Source organism: Budorcas taxicolor, chromosome 11 (genome assembly GCF_023091745.1).
Source record: "Budorcas taxicolor isolate Tak-1 chromosome 11, Takin1.1, whole genome shotgun sequence".
NCBI classification, from domain to species: domain Eukaryota; kingdom Metazoa; phylum Chordata; class Mammalia; order Artiodactyla; family Bovidae; genus Budorcas; species Budorcas taxicolor.
In genome coordinates this window covers 65,888,317-65,905,368 of record NC_068920.1, presented here as the reverse complement: position 1 = coordinate 65,905,368, position 17,052 = coordinate 65,888,317, and the positions used below count along the sequence as shown (strand labels likewise).

General features: G+C 46.0%; 1 protein-coding gene and 1 non-coding gene across 4 annotated transcripts in view; one reads left to right on the top strand and one right to left on the bottom strand.

The window, feature by feature from the left end:
• The window catches only part of TBC1D8 (TBC1 domain family member 8), a 138,622-nt gene that overhangs the window by 79,081 nt on the left and 42,489 nt on the right, over positions 1-17,052 (top strand). For all 3 annotated transcript variants that reach the window (XM_052647509.1, XM_052647508.1, XM_052647510.1), the window contains exons 4-5: positions 3,974-4,202; positions 10,081-10,321. In XM_052647509.1, coding sequence (XP_052503469.1) covers positions 3,974-4,202; positions 10,081-10,321 — 470 coding nt within the window. The remainder of the gene's footprint in view (positions 1-3,973; positions 4,203-10,080; positions 10,322-17,052) is intronic.
• TRNAW-CCA (transfer RNA tryptophan (anticodon CCA)) lies at positions 11,976-12,047 on the bottom strand. Its single transcript has one exon. It is a non-coding gene; the product is annotated as a tRNA-Trp (tRNA).

Below are 17,052 nucleotides of genomic sequence, written 5' to 3'. Positions count from 1 at the left end.
TTACTAGCAACTTCTTTGCCGCTGTGACATCTTGTCCCTCTCTTATTTAGTTGCAGCTGGCACTTTTCTCTTTCTGCAAGTGGATATTTATTCTTAAAACATGTTAATGAAATGAAAACCAAATAAGTTTTGAGAAGGGAGAGGAATGTTTGGGGAGGTCTCTCTTACCTGCTGTGAGCTATGTCTTATGTGTTACATAAACCGGTCTCATTGCAGTAAGATGCTTGGTAGCTGGTGCTTTGAAAACCCTCACAGGCAGGGAGGGAATGTTTCTCATTCTGATTTTAACTCTCTTATGAAACAGTTTCACACATTAGCCTGTAATGTAGTTTTCATCCCTTAGGGTAAAACATCCCAGACCATTGATTTTTGCTTCTCTCTCTCTCTCTCAAAAGTTTGTCTTTCCAGTATCCTAAGTGTTTTGGCTTTTAGTGAAGGGTCTCAGAGTGAATTCTTAATTTTATTTTTTGGAAAAGATTTGTTTCTTTTAGGCTGTGCTGGGTCTTCATTGCTGCTTTCGGCCCTTCTCCAGCTGCGGTGAGCAGGGGCTGCCCTGTCACTGTTTCGAGGGCTTCTTGTGTGGAGCACGGGCTCTAGAGCGCACAGGTCTCAGTGGCCGCAGCAATGCGGGCTCTGTAGCTGTGGCTCCCGGGTGCGCGAGTGCAGGCTCGCAGTTATGGTGCGTGGACTCGGTCGCTCCGAGGCCTGTAGGCCCTTCTGGGGGCCAGGGGTGGAGCCTGTGTCCCCTGCACTGCCAGGCGGATTTTTAACCCCTGGACCACTAGGGAAGCCCTAAATCCTTAGTTTCGAAAGAGCCAAGAGGAGCATTGTTTTCCTTTGGGGACGGGATGATTATGGGGTCAGGTGGAAGACCAGTCGTCTGAGTCCAGGAGGAGCGACAGTGTTGGCTGGTGTCTCCTGAGGTTACCTCTGGCCCGTGGGGTTAGCAGACGGGTGCAGGTCCCAGTGGGCCTTTCCCAGCTCACGTGTTACCGCTACAGAGAGGTCCAGTGTGGCTCCCCGGGTCAGGCTGCACTGACAGAAGTTCCCGTTTCACAGTTATCTCACATTTGCCTTCTTTCCTCGGTCTCACCTTCGTGCTGGTGGTTCGTTGATTTAGGTGCTTCTCCTCTTAATCGGGAGGAAGGAAGTGCATCTCTGCTGCAGTGACTTCTGGAAAGTCAGAAGTAGGGGAGGGAAAAACTTCTGCTCTGACCTCTTATGCTCTGTGCTGCGGGCCTGGAAATTAAACCAACAGAAGACAGCTTAATGAGAACAGAGTTTATCAGCTTGGGCAGTGCACATAGGGTGGGGAAAACTCCACAGTGCATAGCTCTGTGGGATGGTTAGGGCTCGGGCTTGTGCAGAATCATAATGAAGAATAGCACACTTACAGAGAAGCGACGAGTCAAAGGAACAAAGCGTGTGAGCTTTTAGGGTGGTGAGCTGCTGGACGCTGGATCCCAGAGTGAGACCAGCCACTCCAGTTGGGTTTGCCGTGTAGGCTTCTCCTGTCTGGAGCCTCTCGTGCTGGTCAGAGTCCAGAGTTGTCTCTGATGAGTCAGAGCCTAAGAGCTGTCTTCCTCTTTCTGGCACAGGATGGGGAGACACCTTTACAAATGGAGATTTGTATCCTGTTTTTAGGTAAATAGTAGGGAAGGGCAGAGAACTTTTTGTTTTTTGGACATCTGCTATTTCTCAAGTGTCTTTAGCTCAAAATAATTCTTAAGCCCAAGTGGCATATTTGGGGAGGGGGCATATACTGATCCCTTGGGGCTTCCCAGGTGCTTAGTGGTAAAGAATCCACCTACAATGCAGGTGACGTGGGTTTGATCCCTGGGCTGTGAAGGTCTCCTGGAGAAGGAAATGGCTACCCTCTCCAGTATTCTTCCCTGGGAAGTCCTATGGACAGAGGAGCCTAGTGAGCTACAGTCCATGGGGTCACAAAGAGTCAGACACGACCGAGCACACACGCATACACAGATACACGCACAGATACACAGATACACAGACACACACATACATGCACACACAGACACAGATATACAGAGAGATACACATGCATGTACACACATACATACAGACACATACATGTGCGTACACACAGACGCACACATACACGCACACACACATATACAGAGAGACACACACGCATGCATGTACACATGCATGTACATGCGCACACGCACACACAGACGCACATGCACGCGCACACATGTACATGCATGTACACACAGACACACGCACACATGCACACACACACACACACATACACACTCTGATCCCTTATACTTCACAGTAGATGTGCCTTTTAAGTCCCGGGAGGCTGCTGGCCTGGAGTGGGTGCTGGCACTGAGGGGACTGGCCGGTCAGAGGTCAGCTGTGTCTTTGGGGCCACCACGTGGCGTTGGGTCTTCGTTTGTCCTGGGAGATTGAAAGGACAAAGGCCCTGGGAGTTGGGGCTTTCCTACCTGTATCCTGACCATTCGACTTGCTCTATGGAACTTTAAAAGAAGCCTGTGCGTTGGGCTGACTCAGCCATCAGGGAGGCCAGGGCCTGCCTGGCTGCCCTTGTGACTGTGTCTGCCTGCTGTAGAGGCCTCTTAGAAATCCCCTTCACATCTCATGGTGCACAGCGTTTATTACATATTAGGTAACTTTGAAAAAATACCTCTTGGGACTTCCCTGCTGGTCCAGTGGTTAAGATTCTGCCTTCCAATGCAGTGGGTATGGGTTTGATACCTAGTTGGGGGACTAAGATCCCATGTGCCTCTCTGCCAAAAAAACCCAGAACATAAAACTGAAGCAATATTGTAACAAATTCAGTAAACACTCCAAAAATGACCCTTATCAAAAAGATCTTTAAAACATAAAATACCCCTCTTAGTTATAACTTTTATAATGTCTTACGAAATAAAATTTGGAAAAGAAAGAAAAACATCATGAGAGAAATGAAAATCCCTTGAAGTTCTTTACCAGCCTTCAGACTTATTTTTTAAGAAACGGTAACTTACATTTTTATTTTAATGGTAATATGCAGGATATTTTCTAAAATTGCTTGTGCGGTGTAGATGTGGATAGCAGTCCCCTGGTGGCTCAGAAGGTAAAAAATCCACCTGCAATGCAGGAGACATATGCAGGAGATTCGGGTTTGATCCCTGGGTCTGGAAGATTCCCTGGAGGAGGCCATGGCAAGCCACTCCAGTATTCTTGCCTGAAGAACCCTGTGGACAGAGGAGCCTGGTGGGCTACAATCCATGGGGTCGCAAAGGGTCAAACACAACTGAAGTGACTTAGCACACACGCATAGTGGATTTATACTGTGTTAATTTCTGCTATACTACAAAGCGATTCAGTTATATATACACATTCTTTTAAAAAAAATACCCTTTTCGTGTATGTTTGATCACAGGACGTTAAATAAATTCCCTGTGCTCTACAGTAGGACCTTGTTGTTTATCCATCTTATATATAATAGTCTGCACCTGCTGATCCCAAACCATCCCAATCCATCCCTCCCCCCATTCCCCTTGGTAACCGAGGTCTGTTCTCTGTGTCCATGAGTCTGTTTCATAGAGATGTTCTTTTGTATAAAAGGACTAACTTTTAAACCCTGGCGTGGATGATGCTTCAGAGTTGATGCATTGAGTCCATACCTGCCGAGACCATCATTTGACCTCCTATCTCTGGAGGGAGGAGCCAGGGGGGCATTATAAGGTAGTAACCCATTTGAGAACTGGGGCTTAGAAGTTGGAGATTCACCCAAAGCCTCGGCTGGTGAGCGGCCAAGAGAGAGACTGGTCTGAGGATTCCCCCAGCTTGCTTCCTCCCCTCCGGGCATGTTTCTGGAGGGTGGACCGGATCCTCACCCATCCTAAGGGTCTGTCTGAGTGGGGCTGGCTCCCCGGGTGTCTGTGCTCGACTGTCCTTGCCCTTTTCCTGACCTGGGGACCCTTCTCTCTCTGTGTGTCAGGCTCTGATCGCGGAGGAGACGAGCAGCAGGCTGGCCGAGCAGGAGGAGGAGCCTGAGAAGTTCCGCGAGGCCTTGGTGAAGTTCGAGGCCAGGTTCAACTTTCCGGAGGCCGAGAAGCTGATCACATATTACTCATGCTGCTGCTGGAAGGGCCGGGTGCCCCGCCAAGGCTGGCTGTACCTGAGCATCAACCACCTCTGCTTCTATTCCTTCTTCTTGGGCAAGGAGCGTAAGTGAGGGCGAGTGGGTCCCTCCCGGATGGAGCTGGCTCTTGGGATGCTCAGCGCTGGTCCCGAGACCAGTCATTGTGTGAAGAGTTAGATGGCAAAAGATTTAAATAAGTGGCTGAGATGTAACAGGTGGCATGTGGTTAATTTCCAAATGCCCTGTGCAGACCGTCATATTGTATTATGTATATGAGTACCACTAAGGAGGTTTGATTTTATTATTTAAATTTTCATTGGAGTATAGTTAATCTACCATGTTGTGTTAGTTTTTATTCTACAGCAAAGTGATCAGTTATACATATATACTTTGCTGTTTAGTTGATGTTGTGTCTAACTCTTTGTGACCCCATGGACTGCAGCACATCAGGCTTCCCTGTCCTTCACTATCTCGCAGAGTTTGCTCAAACTCATGTCCATTGTGTAGATGATGCCATCCAGCCATTCCATCCTCTTTTACCTCCTTCTCCTCCTGCCTTCAATCTTTCCCACCATTAGGTTCTTTTCCAGTGAGTCAGCTCTTTGTATCAGGTGGCCAAAGTATTGGAGCTTTAGCGTCAGTGCTTCCAATGAATATTCCAGGTTGATTTCTTTTAGGATTTACTGGTTTGATCTCCTTGCTGCTGAAGGGACTCTCAAAAGTCTTCTCCAGCACCAAAATTCAAAGCATCAATTCTTAGGCTCTCAGCCTTCTTTATGGTCCAACTCTCACATCCATACATGACTACTGGAAAAACCACAGCTTTGACTATATGGACCTTTGTCAGCGAAGTGATGTCTCTGCTTTTTAATGCACTGTCTAGGTTTGTCATAGATTTTCTTCCAAGGAGCAAGCATCTTTTAATTTCATGGCTGCAGTTAACATCTGCAGTGATTTCAGAGCCCAAGAAAAGAAAATCTGCCACTGTTTCCATTGTTTCCCCATCTACTTGCCATGAAGTGATGGGACCAGATGCCATGATCTTAGTTTTTTGAATGTTGAGTTTTAAGCCAGCATTTTCACTCTCCTCTTTTACCTTCCTCAAGAGGATGTTTAGTTCCTCTTTGCTTTCTGCTATTAGGATGTTATCATCTGCATATCTAAGGTTGTCTGAGGAAATTTCTGAAATACATATACATATATCCACTCTTTTTTATTTTTTAAATGTTTATGTCTTTGGCTGCTCTGAGATATTTTAGTTGTGACATGCAAACTCTCAGTTGTGGCACGTGGGATCTCGTTCCCTGACCAGGGACTGAACTGCCGGCCCTGCCTTGGGAGCACAGATCCTTAGCCGCTGGACCACTAGGAAGTCCCTATCCACTCCTTTTTCAGATCCTTTCCTGTATGGCCCATTTCAGAGAATTGAGTTCCCCTATGCTATACAGTAAGTCCTTATTAGTTATCTGTTTTATACATGAAAGTGAAGTCGCTCAGTTGTGGCCAACTCTTTGTGACCCCCAGGACTGTAGCCCACCGGGCTCCTCTGTCCATGGGATTTTCCAGGCAAGAATACTGGAGTGGGTTGCCATTTCCTGCTCCAGGAGATCTTTCCAACCCAGAGACTGAACCTGGGTCTCCCGCATTGTAAGCAGACACTTTACCATCTTGTATATGTCAGTTGCAATCTACAGAGGTTTGATTTTATGAGAATTCATGTCTTCTCCTGCCTCAAGGAGCCTTTCTTTGTAGCTCCCTTCATGCACCTTCTGAAGAGTTTTTGCTGCTTTGAAAACAGTGTTGTAACTGAGGGCACAGGAGTTCTAAAGGAATAGAACAAGCTGTACTTCTGAATCCAGGGGGCCATTTAAAGAATTCCGAGGTGTGAGCCTAGCAGGTATTTGTAGAAGGGGGTTCCTTACCCTGGAGCTCCTGAGATCCAGGCAAGAGTTCACTTCTTGCACATTTTTCTACCCACAGTCATCGTCCTGGGCAGCAGGATTCCGAGGTAAGGAAGGGAGGCCACAGGGTCAATGGTATATTGAAATGTTCAAAGTCATGACCACTGAAACTTCTTCTGGAACAAGTGTTGTCTCAAGTGCCCATGCAGGGTGGTGTGTATGCTGTGTTGATATTTATATAATGTATATGTTTTTCCTTCCGGCGTTTGTTTTTATTTCACGTGGAGCCAGTAGGCAGGGCTCCTCCTGTACTCTGCTGTGGCCAGCGTCCTGCACGTGGTCACCCCTGGCCTTTCCTGTGCTGCCCCGCTGGGCTCTGACACCCAGTACACGCCCCCTATGTGCACAGCCTTCCCCACCCTTGGAATCAGCTGCCACCTAACCCTTGCCATTCTGGGTTTTCTGGTTTCTGAAATTTTTCTCAAAACTAAACACCTTCTCTCTCCTTGCCTTCCCCATTCTTAGGCCTGTTTGGGAACTCTTGTTCATCCTTCAAAATTCAGTTCAGATTTTCTCATCTCTCGGAAGCCTTCGCTGCTCCCCTTGTAACTTGTCCTGCACTTGTCTCTCCGTTTTGGGTCCTGTCAAGTCAGTGGTCTGATTTTTCCTACTTGAATGAGCTTCTTAAGTGCAGGGCTCTTCCCAAGGTGGTTGCTTAATGAGAGAAAGCCGCAAGTGTAGATGGGGTGTATGTGCGTGAAAAAAGACTATATAAAAGCAAATGTAAGGGTCTTAAGAAGCTTATTCTCAGGCCTGATGTAGAAATGTGGCCTTTTAAATGATCAAAGCACTGAAAACAGTATTGCGAGATTGTTGTTGTTCTGTTGCCCAGGTGTGTCTGACTCTTTGAGACCACGTGGACTACAGCACACCAGGTCTCTCTGACCCTCACCATCTCCCAAAGTTTGCCAGAGCTCATGTCCATTGCGTCGGTGATGCCATCCAGCCATCTCATCCTCTGATGCCCTCTTCTCCTGTCTTCGGTCTTTCCCAGCATGAGGGACTTCTCCAGTGAAAAAGCTTTTCCAATGAAAAGCTCAGCTGTTTGCATCAGATGACCAAAATACTGGAGTTTCAACTTCAGCATCAGTCCTTCCAGTGGTTTGGCTGGTTTGATCTCCTTGAGATTGTCTGGTTTGATCTCCTTGCTGTCCAAGGGACTCTCAGGAGTCTTCTCCAGCACCGTAGTTTGAAGGCATCGGTTCTTTGGTGCTCTGCCTTCTTTACGGTCCAGCTCTCACTACCAAACGTGGTGACTGGGAAGACCATAACCTTGACTGTATGGACCTTTGTCGGCCGAGGAATATCCAACTGTCTAGGTTGGTTGTTGCTTTCCTGCCAAGAAGCAAGTGTCTTCTGATTTCATGGCTGCACTCACCATCTGCAGCGATTTTAGAGCCCAAGAAGAGGAAACCGGTTACTACTTCCACCTTTCCTTCTCTATTTGCCATGAAGTGATGGAGCCGGATGCCATGATCTTCGATTTTTAATATTTAGTTTTAAGCAGGCTCTTTCACTCTCCTCCTTCACCCTCTTCAAGAGGCTCTTTAGTTCCTCTTCACTTTCTGCCATTAGAGTGGTATCATCTTCATATTTGAGGTTGTTGATGTTTCTCCCACCTATTTTGATTCTGGCTTATAACTCATCCAACCTGACATTTCCCATGATATGCTCAGCGTTTAGGTTAAACAAACAGGGTGACGGCAGACAGCCCTGTCATACTCCTTTCTCAATCTTGAAACAATCGGTTGTTCCATACGGGCTTCTAACTGTTGCTTCGTAACCCACATACAGGTTTCTCAGGAGACAGATAAGATGGTCTGGTATTCCCATCTCTTTAAGAGCTTTCCATGGTTTATTATGATCCACACAGTCAAAGGCTTTGGTGTAGTCAATGAAACAGAGGTAGATGGTTTTTGGAATTCCTTAGCTTTCTCTATGATCCATTGAATGTTGGCAATTTGATCTCTGTTTCCTCTTCCTTTTCTAAATTCAGCTTGAACATCTGGAAGATCTTGGTTCACATAATGCTGAAGCCTAGCACGCAGCATTTCAGGCATGAGCTTACTAGCATGGGAGATAAGCGCAGTTGTCTGATGGTTAGCACGTTCTTTAGTACTACCCTTCTTGGGAATTGGAATGAGGATTGACCTTTTCCAGTCCTGTGGCCACGGCTGGGTCTTCCAGATATGCTGACATATTGAATGCAGCACCTTGAGGGCATCATCCTTTAGGGGTTTGGATAGTTCTACTGGAATCCCATCGCACCCACTAGCTTTTGTAACAGCTTTGCTTCCTAAGGCCCACTTGACTTCACTTTCCAGAATGGCTTGCTCTGGGTGGCTGACCAAACCATCTTAGTCCTCTGGTTCATCTGGATCTTTTTTCTACAGTTCTTCTGTGTATTCTTTCTGTCTTCTCTTGAACTCTTCAGCATCTACTGGGTCTCTACCATTTATTTCCTTTTTTGGGCCCATCTTTGGGCAAAATGTTCCCTTGATATCTCCAGTTTTCCTGAAGAGATCTCTAGTCTTTCCCCTTCTGTTTTCCTCTAGTTTTATGCACTGTTTCTTGAAGAAGACCTTCTTGTCTCTCCATGCTGTTCTTTGGAAATCTGCGTTTAGTTGGATACACCTTTCCCTCTCTCCCTTGCTTTTTGCTTCTCTTCTTTCTTTAGCCATTTGTAAGGCCTCTTCAGATAACCACTTTGCCTTCTTGCTTTTCTTTTTCTTTGGGATGGTTTTGTTCACTGCCTCCTGTACAGTAACGGAGCTCCATCCATAGTTCTTCAGGCACACTGTTTACAAGTCCTAATCTCTTGAATCTATTCGTTGCCTCCACTGCTTATTCATAGGAGATTTGATTTAAGATGTACCTGGCTGGCCTAAAGATTTTCCCCACTTTCTTTAGCTTAAGACTGAATTTTGCTATGAGATGCTGATGATCTGAGCCACAGCGGCTCCAGATCTTATTTTTGCTGACTGTATACAGCTTCTCCATCCTCGGCTACAAAGAATGTGATCAATTTGGTTTCAGTATTGGCCATTTGGTGATGTCCATGTATAAAGTCGTCTTCTGTGTTGTTGAAAAAGGATATCTGCTATGACCAATGCATTCTCTTAGCAGAATTCAGTCAGCCTTTGCCCCACTTCATTTTGTTCTCCAAGGCTTGTAACTTGCCTGTTACTCCAGATATCTCTTTGACTTTTGCATCCCAATCCCTAGGGATGAATAGAACATCTTTTTTTGATGTTAGTTCTAGGAGATTTTCTAGGTCTTCATCAAACTGATCAACTTCAGCTTCTTTGGCCACTTATTGCAAGATAAATGGAGAGAAATGAAAATAGTTCCTTGTCCCTTTTTAATTTGAAAAAGAGAATGAATTATTTTCTGACAGTTATCAGTCATCATCACTAAACCTGATTTTGTTAAGTCAATGAAACTTGGAAAAAAGAAATGGTTCCTAACATTTGATAACACTGATCATTTTAAGTTGTTACGTATGTCCCTCCCCGTTTGTTCCACATCAGCCACGAAGCCTGGCAACCACGGCACAGGAGACATTTCTGAGAACAGGGTGCTTGTGAACTGCGCTGTTAGCACTGTATTACTTCAAGGAGAGTTCCATGGAAACCGCCTGTACTCTGTTTTCTAAGATTTGGACAACTGTCACTTGACACAGTCTACATGTTGGACCGCTTCCTCCAAACCAGATCACAAGTCCTCTTTTGCCCTCCCATTTTTTTCATAGCTTAGGTCATGAATGCAGCTATTGAAACCAGAATTTATGTGGATCAAGAAACGTCTGCATATTTTGCAAATATTTCAGTTTAATTATTTGGGGGAAAGTTTCCCTGTTATTAACTCAATATGTCAGAACGATGTTCCTTGTACGTGTGCAGTAGCCAGCTGCACACGTACAAGTAGTAGCTTTGCACCGATGCATTCAAATTTGGGTTACATTTGAGGGTAAAATCTGTGTTTGCTGTTTTTCTCTTCTAGTTAAACTTGTTGTCCCTTGGGTTGACGTCCAGAGGTTGGAGAGGACATCCAATGTCTTTCTGACGGATACAATCCGCATCACCACCCAGAACAAGGAGCGGGACTTCTCCATGTTTCTGAACCTGGACGAGGTGTTCAAGATCATGGAGCAGCTGGCTGACGTGACACTCCGGAGGCTGCTGGACAATGAGGGCTTCGACCTGGACCCGGGTCTGCAGGAGCCCAGCCAGATCACCAAGAGGTAGAAGCCTGCGTCCCAGGGTGCCCCTCACCCCTCAGGGGCTTACAGCCCATGCACCACCTCCCTGGACATGTGCTTTGTCAGCTTCATTGCGTTAGACTGAAATTTCCCTCGTGACATAATCCACATTTTTCCCGTGTGATTGGCAGTGATGGTTTTTCATTTCCTTTATGCAGTAGGCTTTGATTCCTGGATCCAGTTTCTCCTTCCTTTCAGATATTATTTCAAAATGGATTTTCATAAAAAAATACTTTCAGGAAATTCCCTGGTGGTACCATAGCTAAGACTCCTAGCTTTCACTGCTGTGATCCTGGGTTTGAGCTCTGATTGGGGAACTAAGCTGCAAGCCATGTGGCACAGCAAAAAAAAAAAAAAAAAAAAAAAAATCCAGGAAATGCAATACAGGTAACCTCATGATAGAATTCTGTTCAGCCTGGAACTATTAGTACACATTAAAAAATATTTTGGTTTTTTTTCCTATTACTTTATAGAAGACTCTTTCAGAACCGCTGGATGTTTTTGGTACCAATTTGTCTTAAGAAAGTTGATCCCCCTCATGGATCACAGTCTTGTCGTGGTGAAGGCACTTGCATAGGTCAGTGAGGGTACGGAGCCTTGGTGTGCAGGGCCATCCAACATAGACAGGTCATTGGGGAGAGTGCTGACAAAACGTGGTCCACCAGTGGAGGGAATGGCCAACCACTCCAGTATTCTTGCTGTGAGAACCCCATGAACAGTATGAAAAGAAAGGTGCCTTACTAAGAGTGTGATTGACATTCTTTGTTATTTGTTGGCTCCCAATTGATACTGGACATGAGGCCTTCTGAGGTGGTTGCCACTTTCAAGAAGTTTGACTTTATTATTCAAGACTGAAACTGTGATGTTTGAGCTTGATTCTGATTTCTGCCTTCATGGTTCTAACTGGGTAACTGTTGAGCTGATGCCTTTGTAAGAGTTCACGTTTATGATCCTTTGAAAAGCAAGTTTCCCAGAAAGCGCTGCCCTCGCTGGATGTTTTTGATGTAGTTACAGAATCACCACTGCTTTCTGAATACTGCTCGTCATTAGAAAGGTTTTTATTTCGGTAAAATACACATCACATAGCTTCCCAGCTGGTGCTAGTCGTAATGTAGAAAACCCAACAGATACAAGTTTGATCCCTGGGTTGGGAAGATCCCCTGGAGGAGGAAATGGCAGCCCACTCTAATATTCTTGCCTGGAGAATTCCATGGACGGAGGAGCCTGGTGGGCTACAGTCCATGGGGTCACAAAGAGTCAGACATGACTGAACACACACATCATTTTAGTTCTTGACACATAATACAAATTTTGTCACCTTAACCATTTTTATTTTATTTTTTGAAGCTTTTTTGAAAATAAATGAAAGTCTTTAAATTCTACTGTGCTTTACAGTTTTTAAAAGCTTCACACATGATTTTTTAATTTTATTTTTTATGTTTTGGCCACACTGTAAGGATCTTAGCTCCCCGACCAGGGATCAAACCCACACCCCATGCATGGAAAAAAGGGAAGTTGCTCAGTCGTGTCCAACTCTTTGCGACCCTGTAGACTGTAGCCTACCAGGCTCCTCCATCCATGGGATTCTCCAGGCAAGAGTACTGGAGTAGGTTGCCATTTCTTTCTTCAGAGGATCTTCCCAGCCCAGGGATCGAACCCGGGTCTCCCGCATTGGAGGCAGACGCTTTAACCTCTGAGCCACCAGGGAAGCCCATGCTTTGGAAGCCTAGAGTCTTTTTAAAAATTTTTTTATTGTTAATTGGAAGATAATTGCTTTACAGTGTTGTTGGTTTCTGCCATTCCGTAATGTGAATCAGCCGTGAGTATACGTGTGTCGCTTCCCTCTGGAGCCTCCTCCCACCCCCTTGGCTGTCACGCAGCGGCTGAGCTCCCGGGCTGTACAGCGACTCCCCACGAGCTCTCTTCTTGCGCATGGTAGCGTGTATGCGTCAATGCCACTCTCTCAGGTCGTCCCACGCGCCCCCGCCCCTGTGTGTTTACAAATCTGTTCTCTACGTCTGTGTCTCTATCCCTGCCCTGCAAACAGGTCCATCAGTACCTGTTTTCTAAATTCCATATATATGTGTTAATATAGGATATTTGTTTTTCTCTTTCTAACTGACTTCACTCTGTATAACAAGCTCTAGGTTCACCTGCCTCACGAGAACTGACTCAAATGTGTTCCTTTTTATACTGAGCAATATTCCATTGTATACATGTACCACAACGTCTTTATACACTGATCTGTCGATGGACATCTAGGCAGGGAAGCATAGAGTCTTAACTGCTGGAAACCAGAGAAGTCCCCAGTGTGATTTTATATTATCCCACAATAATCATTTTTTAAATCCCTTACTCCTGTGTTGTCTCTCCCTCTCTTCTCTCTCCACTCGTAACCACTAGTTTGTTCCCTATGAGTCTGCTTTTTCTGTTTTATTCACTAGTTTGTTATCTTTTAGATTCTGCATGTAAATGGTATCATATAGGATTTGCCTTTCTCTGTCTGACTTACTTCACTTAGCATAATGCCCTCCAAGTCCATCCCATCCATGTTGCTAAATGGGAAAATGTCACTGTTTTTAGATGGCTGAGTAATATTCCATTGTATACACACCGCATCTTTATCTGTCCATCTGCTGGTGGACACCTAGGCTGTTTCCATATCTTGGAAATTGTGAATAGCCCTGCTGTGAACGTTGGAGAACACGTATCTTTTCCAATTACTGCTTCTGTTTTTAGGAATGTGCATACCCAGGAGTGGAGGTGTTGTTCAGTCACTAGGTCATTTCCGACTCTTTGTGACCCCAGGCCAGGCTTCCCTGTCCCTCACTATCTCCTGGAGTTTGCTCAAATTCATGTCCATTGAGTTGGTGATGCCATCCAACCATCTCATCCTCTGTCGCCCCCTTCTCTTCCTGCCCTCAATCTTTCCCAGCATCAGGGTCTTTTCCAGTGAGTCAGCTTTTCACATCCAGTGGCTAAAGCACTGGAGCTTCAGCTTCAGCTTCAATCCTTCCGATGAATATTCAAAGTTCATTTCCTTTAGGATTGACCGGTTTGATCTCCTTGCTGTACAAAGGACTCGCAAGGGTCTTCTCCGGCACCACAATTCGAAAGCATCCGTTCTTTGATGCTCAGCCTTCTTTATGATCCACCTCTCACACCTATACATGACTACTGGAAGAACCACAGCTTTGACCTTTGCTGGCAAAGTGCTGTCTCTGCTTTTTAGTATGCTGTCTAGGTTTGTCATAACTTTTCTTCCAAGAAGCGAATGTCTTAATTTCATGGCTGTAGTCATCATCCTCAATGATTTTGGAGCCCAAGAAAATAAAGTCTGTCCCTTTTCTATTTTTTTCCCCATCCATTTGCCATGAAGTGACGGGACCAGATGCTGTGATCTTAGTGGAATTACTCGGTCATGTGATCTTTTAGTTTTCTGGGGAACTTCCATACTTCTCCCCATAGTGTCTGGACCAATTTCCGTTCCCACCAACAGTGTAAAGCTTTCCCCTTTTTTCACATCCTCACCAACAATTATTATTATTTGTGTTCTTTTTGATGATGACTCTTCTGACGTATGCCCTGTGGTATCACATTGTAGTTTTGATTTGCATTTCCTAATCATTAGTGATCATCTTAATCATTTGTAAGCCTATGGTTCAGTGGTATTATTAATAAGTACATTCATGTTGCTGTGTAATTATCACCACCATTCATCTTTAGAGATGTCATCTTTCAAAACTGAACTCTGTCCACGGTAAACACTGACTCCCCACCCATCCCCAAGTCCCTGGCACCCACCCTTCTACTTTCTATCTCTGTGATCTGCCTCCTCTAGTGAAAACCTAAAGAATTTGTTTGTGGTGTGGGTGTGGGTGTGGGTGTGTGGTGTGTGTGTGTGTGTGTGTGTGTGTGTGTGTGACTGTCTTACTTGACTTTGCCTAATGTCCTCAAGGTTCATCCACCCTGTAGATTGTCAGAATCTCCTTCCTTTTTAAGACTGAATAACAACACTCTGTTGTACCAATATACTGCATTTTGCTTACTCAGTGGATACGGAGTTCCTTCTCCCTTTGGCTGTTCTGAGTAACGTTGCTGTGAATATGGGTGTGCAAATACCTCTTCAAGACTCTGCTTTCAGTTCTTTTTGGACACACGCCCACCAGTAGAATTATTGGATCATATTGTAATTCTAGTTTAATTTTTTTAGGAACCACTCCTCATTAAAACTTTTTTAAAAACATTCATCGAATTTTTAACACTGCTATTATTCCTTAAGGGCTTCCCTGATGCCTCAGTGGTAAAGATTCTGCCTGCCAATGCAGGAGACGTGGGTTTGATCCCTGGGTCAGGAAGATCCCCATGAGAAGGGAATGGCTATCCACTCCAGTATTCTGCCTGGAGAATTCATGGACAGAGGAGCCTGGCCGGCTATAGTGTTTACTGTCTTCTCTGAACATTGAGGGCGTTTAGGGGAATGTGTGTCTTTTTAATTAGTGGTGTCTGAATGGCAGGCAGTGTCTCTGAGTTTCCATGTGTTCAGAAAGGATTCAAAGACCCTTCCTGCCATGTGTATGTTGTAAATTGATCGCTTTTGAAAACAAAAGTGGAGTTTCGGGTAAAGTCCCACTGAATTTCAGTTGGTGTTGTGTCATTTCTGATAATCTGAGAGTTCTTTGTGGAGGGTGGATGCTGCTCACCCCTGTTACGAAAGGGGACCCTTTGGTCTTCTGACTCCCAGCCCCTAGCTCCTCTGTGTACCTCTGGCCCCAGGCTTCCCATCACTGTGTCCCGCTCCGTCTCGGGGCCTAGAAAAACAACCCAGTACAGAGGGTCGGCTCTCTCCCATATCATCTCTCCCATATTTCTTTAGTCGTCTCTATATAATTTGATACCTGAGTGTTTTTAGTCCAGCTTACAAAGATCTGTTAAAAATGAAGAAAGCCATCCCTGTTGTATGCATTGTTCAGGAGCTCATGGAGGGATTTCCCTGGTGGTCCGGTGGCTAAGACTGTGCTGCCAATGCCAGGGGCCTGGGTTCGATCCCTGATCAGGGAACTAGATCCCACATACTGCAACTGAGTCCCACGCCTCAACCAAAGATCCTGCATGCTCCAATGAAGATTGAAGATCCCACGTGATGCAGCCAAGACCTGGTGGAGCCAAATCAATAAATGTGAACAGAAAGAAAAGCACTCATGAGAACCACCAAGGGAGCTTTGATGTCTTTCACCACGTTTGCACACAGACGGGGGGGCCAGCTCATAGCTGAAGTGCTCTGGTCTGTCCACGGGCTTGGGATCACAGGTGATTCTTCACACAGTTCCTGATGGTCTTTCATGACTGTACTTCCAGGGGTGGCATTTTTAATTTCGGGTAGAAATGGGCAAAGGAAAGGAAAATGTAAGGCCTGTAGCACTTAAGACCCTTTGGGAAACGTCATCCATTTTGGAACAAAACTCGTCTGTGTTGAGAATCTTCCAGAAGCAGGTGAATTCTACAAGACTGTCGGCCCCACCTGCAAGTTCTGGAAACTTGTAGAAAGGAGAGGAGAGAAAGGGCACAGAGGACCCCAGTGATGGCCAGTGGTGAGTCTGCCTGGCCCTCGGGTGTCTGGGGCCCCACGGTGGACGTCAGGGTCTTGGGCCGTGGTGTATTTTGCCGGTCACTGCACTTGAGTGACTTCCTCCAAAAGTGAAAGGCATGTCGTGCCTGCCAGCTCCTGGCAGGTTCGCACTTGCAGCTCTCTGTCCTGGAGACGTCAGCCTGTGGACGTAAACAGGTAATGACTCAGTCAACTTGACATCCTGCCAGGACAGCCCAGGTTGAACTTGAGGAAAACAGGCTCTCCTTGCTCAGGGCATAATGTGGGGCTGGAGTGCTCCTCCCCCTTTTGTTGATGTAGCTTTACTTCCGTTCCCAGATACTGGCTTTGAAAGGTGCCCTTAGGGTCGGATTACGGGTTAGTCATGATTGCGGCTGGGGTGCTCCCCTGGGACTTCGGGGCACAGAGCAGAGCGAGCTTGGACCTCCTAGGGGAGCAGGCAGGAGGGGATGGGGCTGACAGGACTCTCCAGAGGACGGCCTGACCCTCCTGATGCAGGTGCGGGATCCAGGGGGCCAGTGGGGCAAGGCCTGGGAGGGGGCTTCCCAGAGGGTGGGAACGAGGAACAGATTGATTGGCCCTGACACTTCAACCAGGAAATATCAGTTCTGAAGATGTAAAGGATGGGGTGAGATGCAGATAGCCCACTATTTTAGGGGGACCTCACACAATTCGTCTCAGAGAGTCTTGGGGCCTCTGAAGCCAGTAAGTGTGTGCAGGCTCCTTGGGTGGCCAGCTTCTGCTTTTCGCTGCCACTTTAAAGTTCTCTCTCTAGATCTTTTTTTTTTATATATAATTTTGATTTTATACTAGATACTTCCCTGGTGGCTCAGTGGTAAAGAACAAGCCTGCCCAGTTCAGGAGACAAGAGACAGGTTTGACCCCTGGGTCAGGAAGATCCCCTGGAGGAGGGCATGCAACCTACTCCAGTATTCTTGCCTGGAGAAGCCCATGGACAGAGGAGCCTGGTGGGCTACAGTCCACAGGGTCACAAAGAGTAGGACACGACTGAAGTGACTTAGCACAAGCACAATAGTTGGCTTACAATGCTGTGTTAGTTTTAGGTGTACAGCAAAGCGATTCAGTTGCCCATGTACATATATCC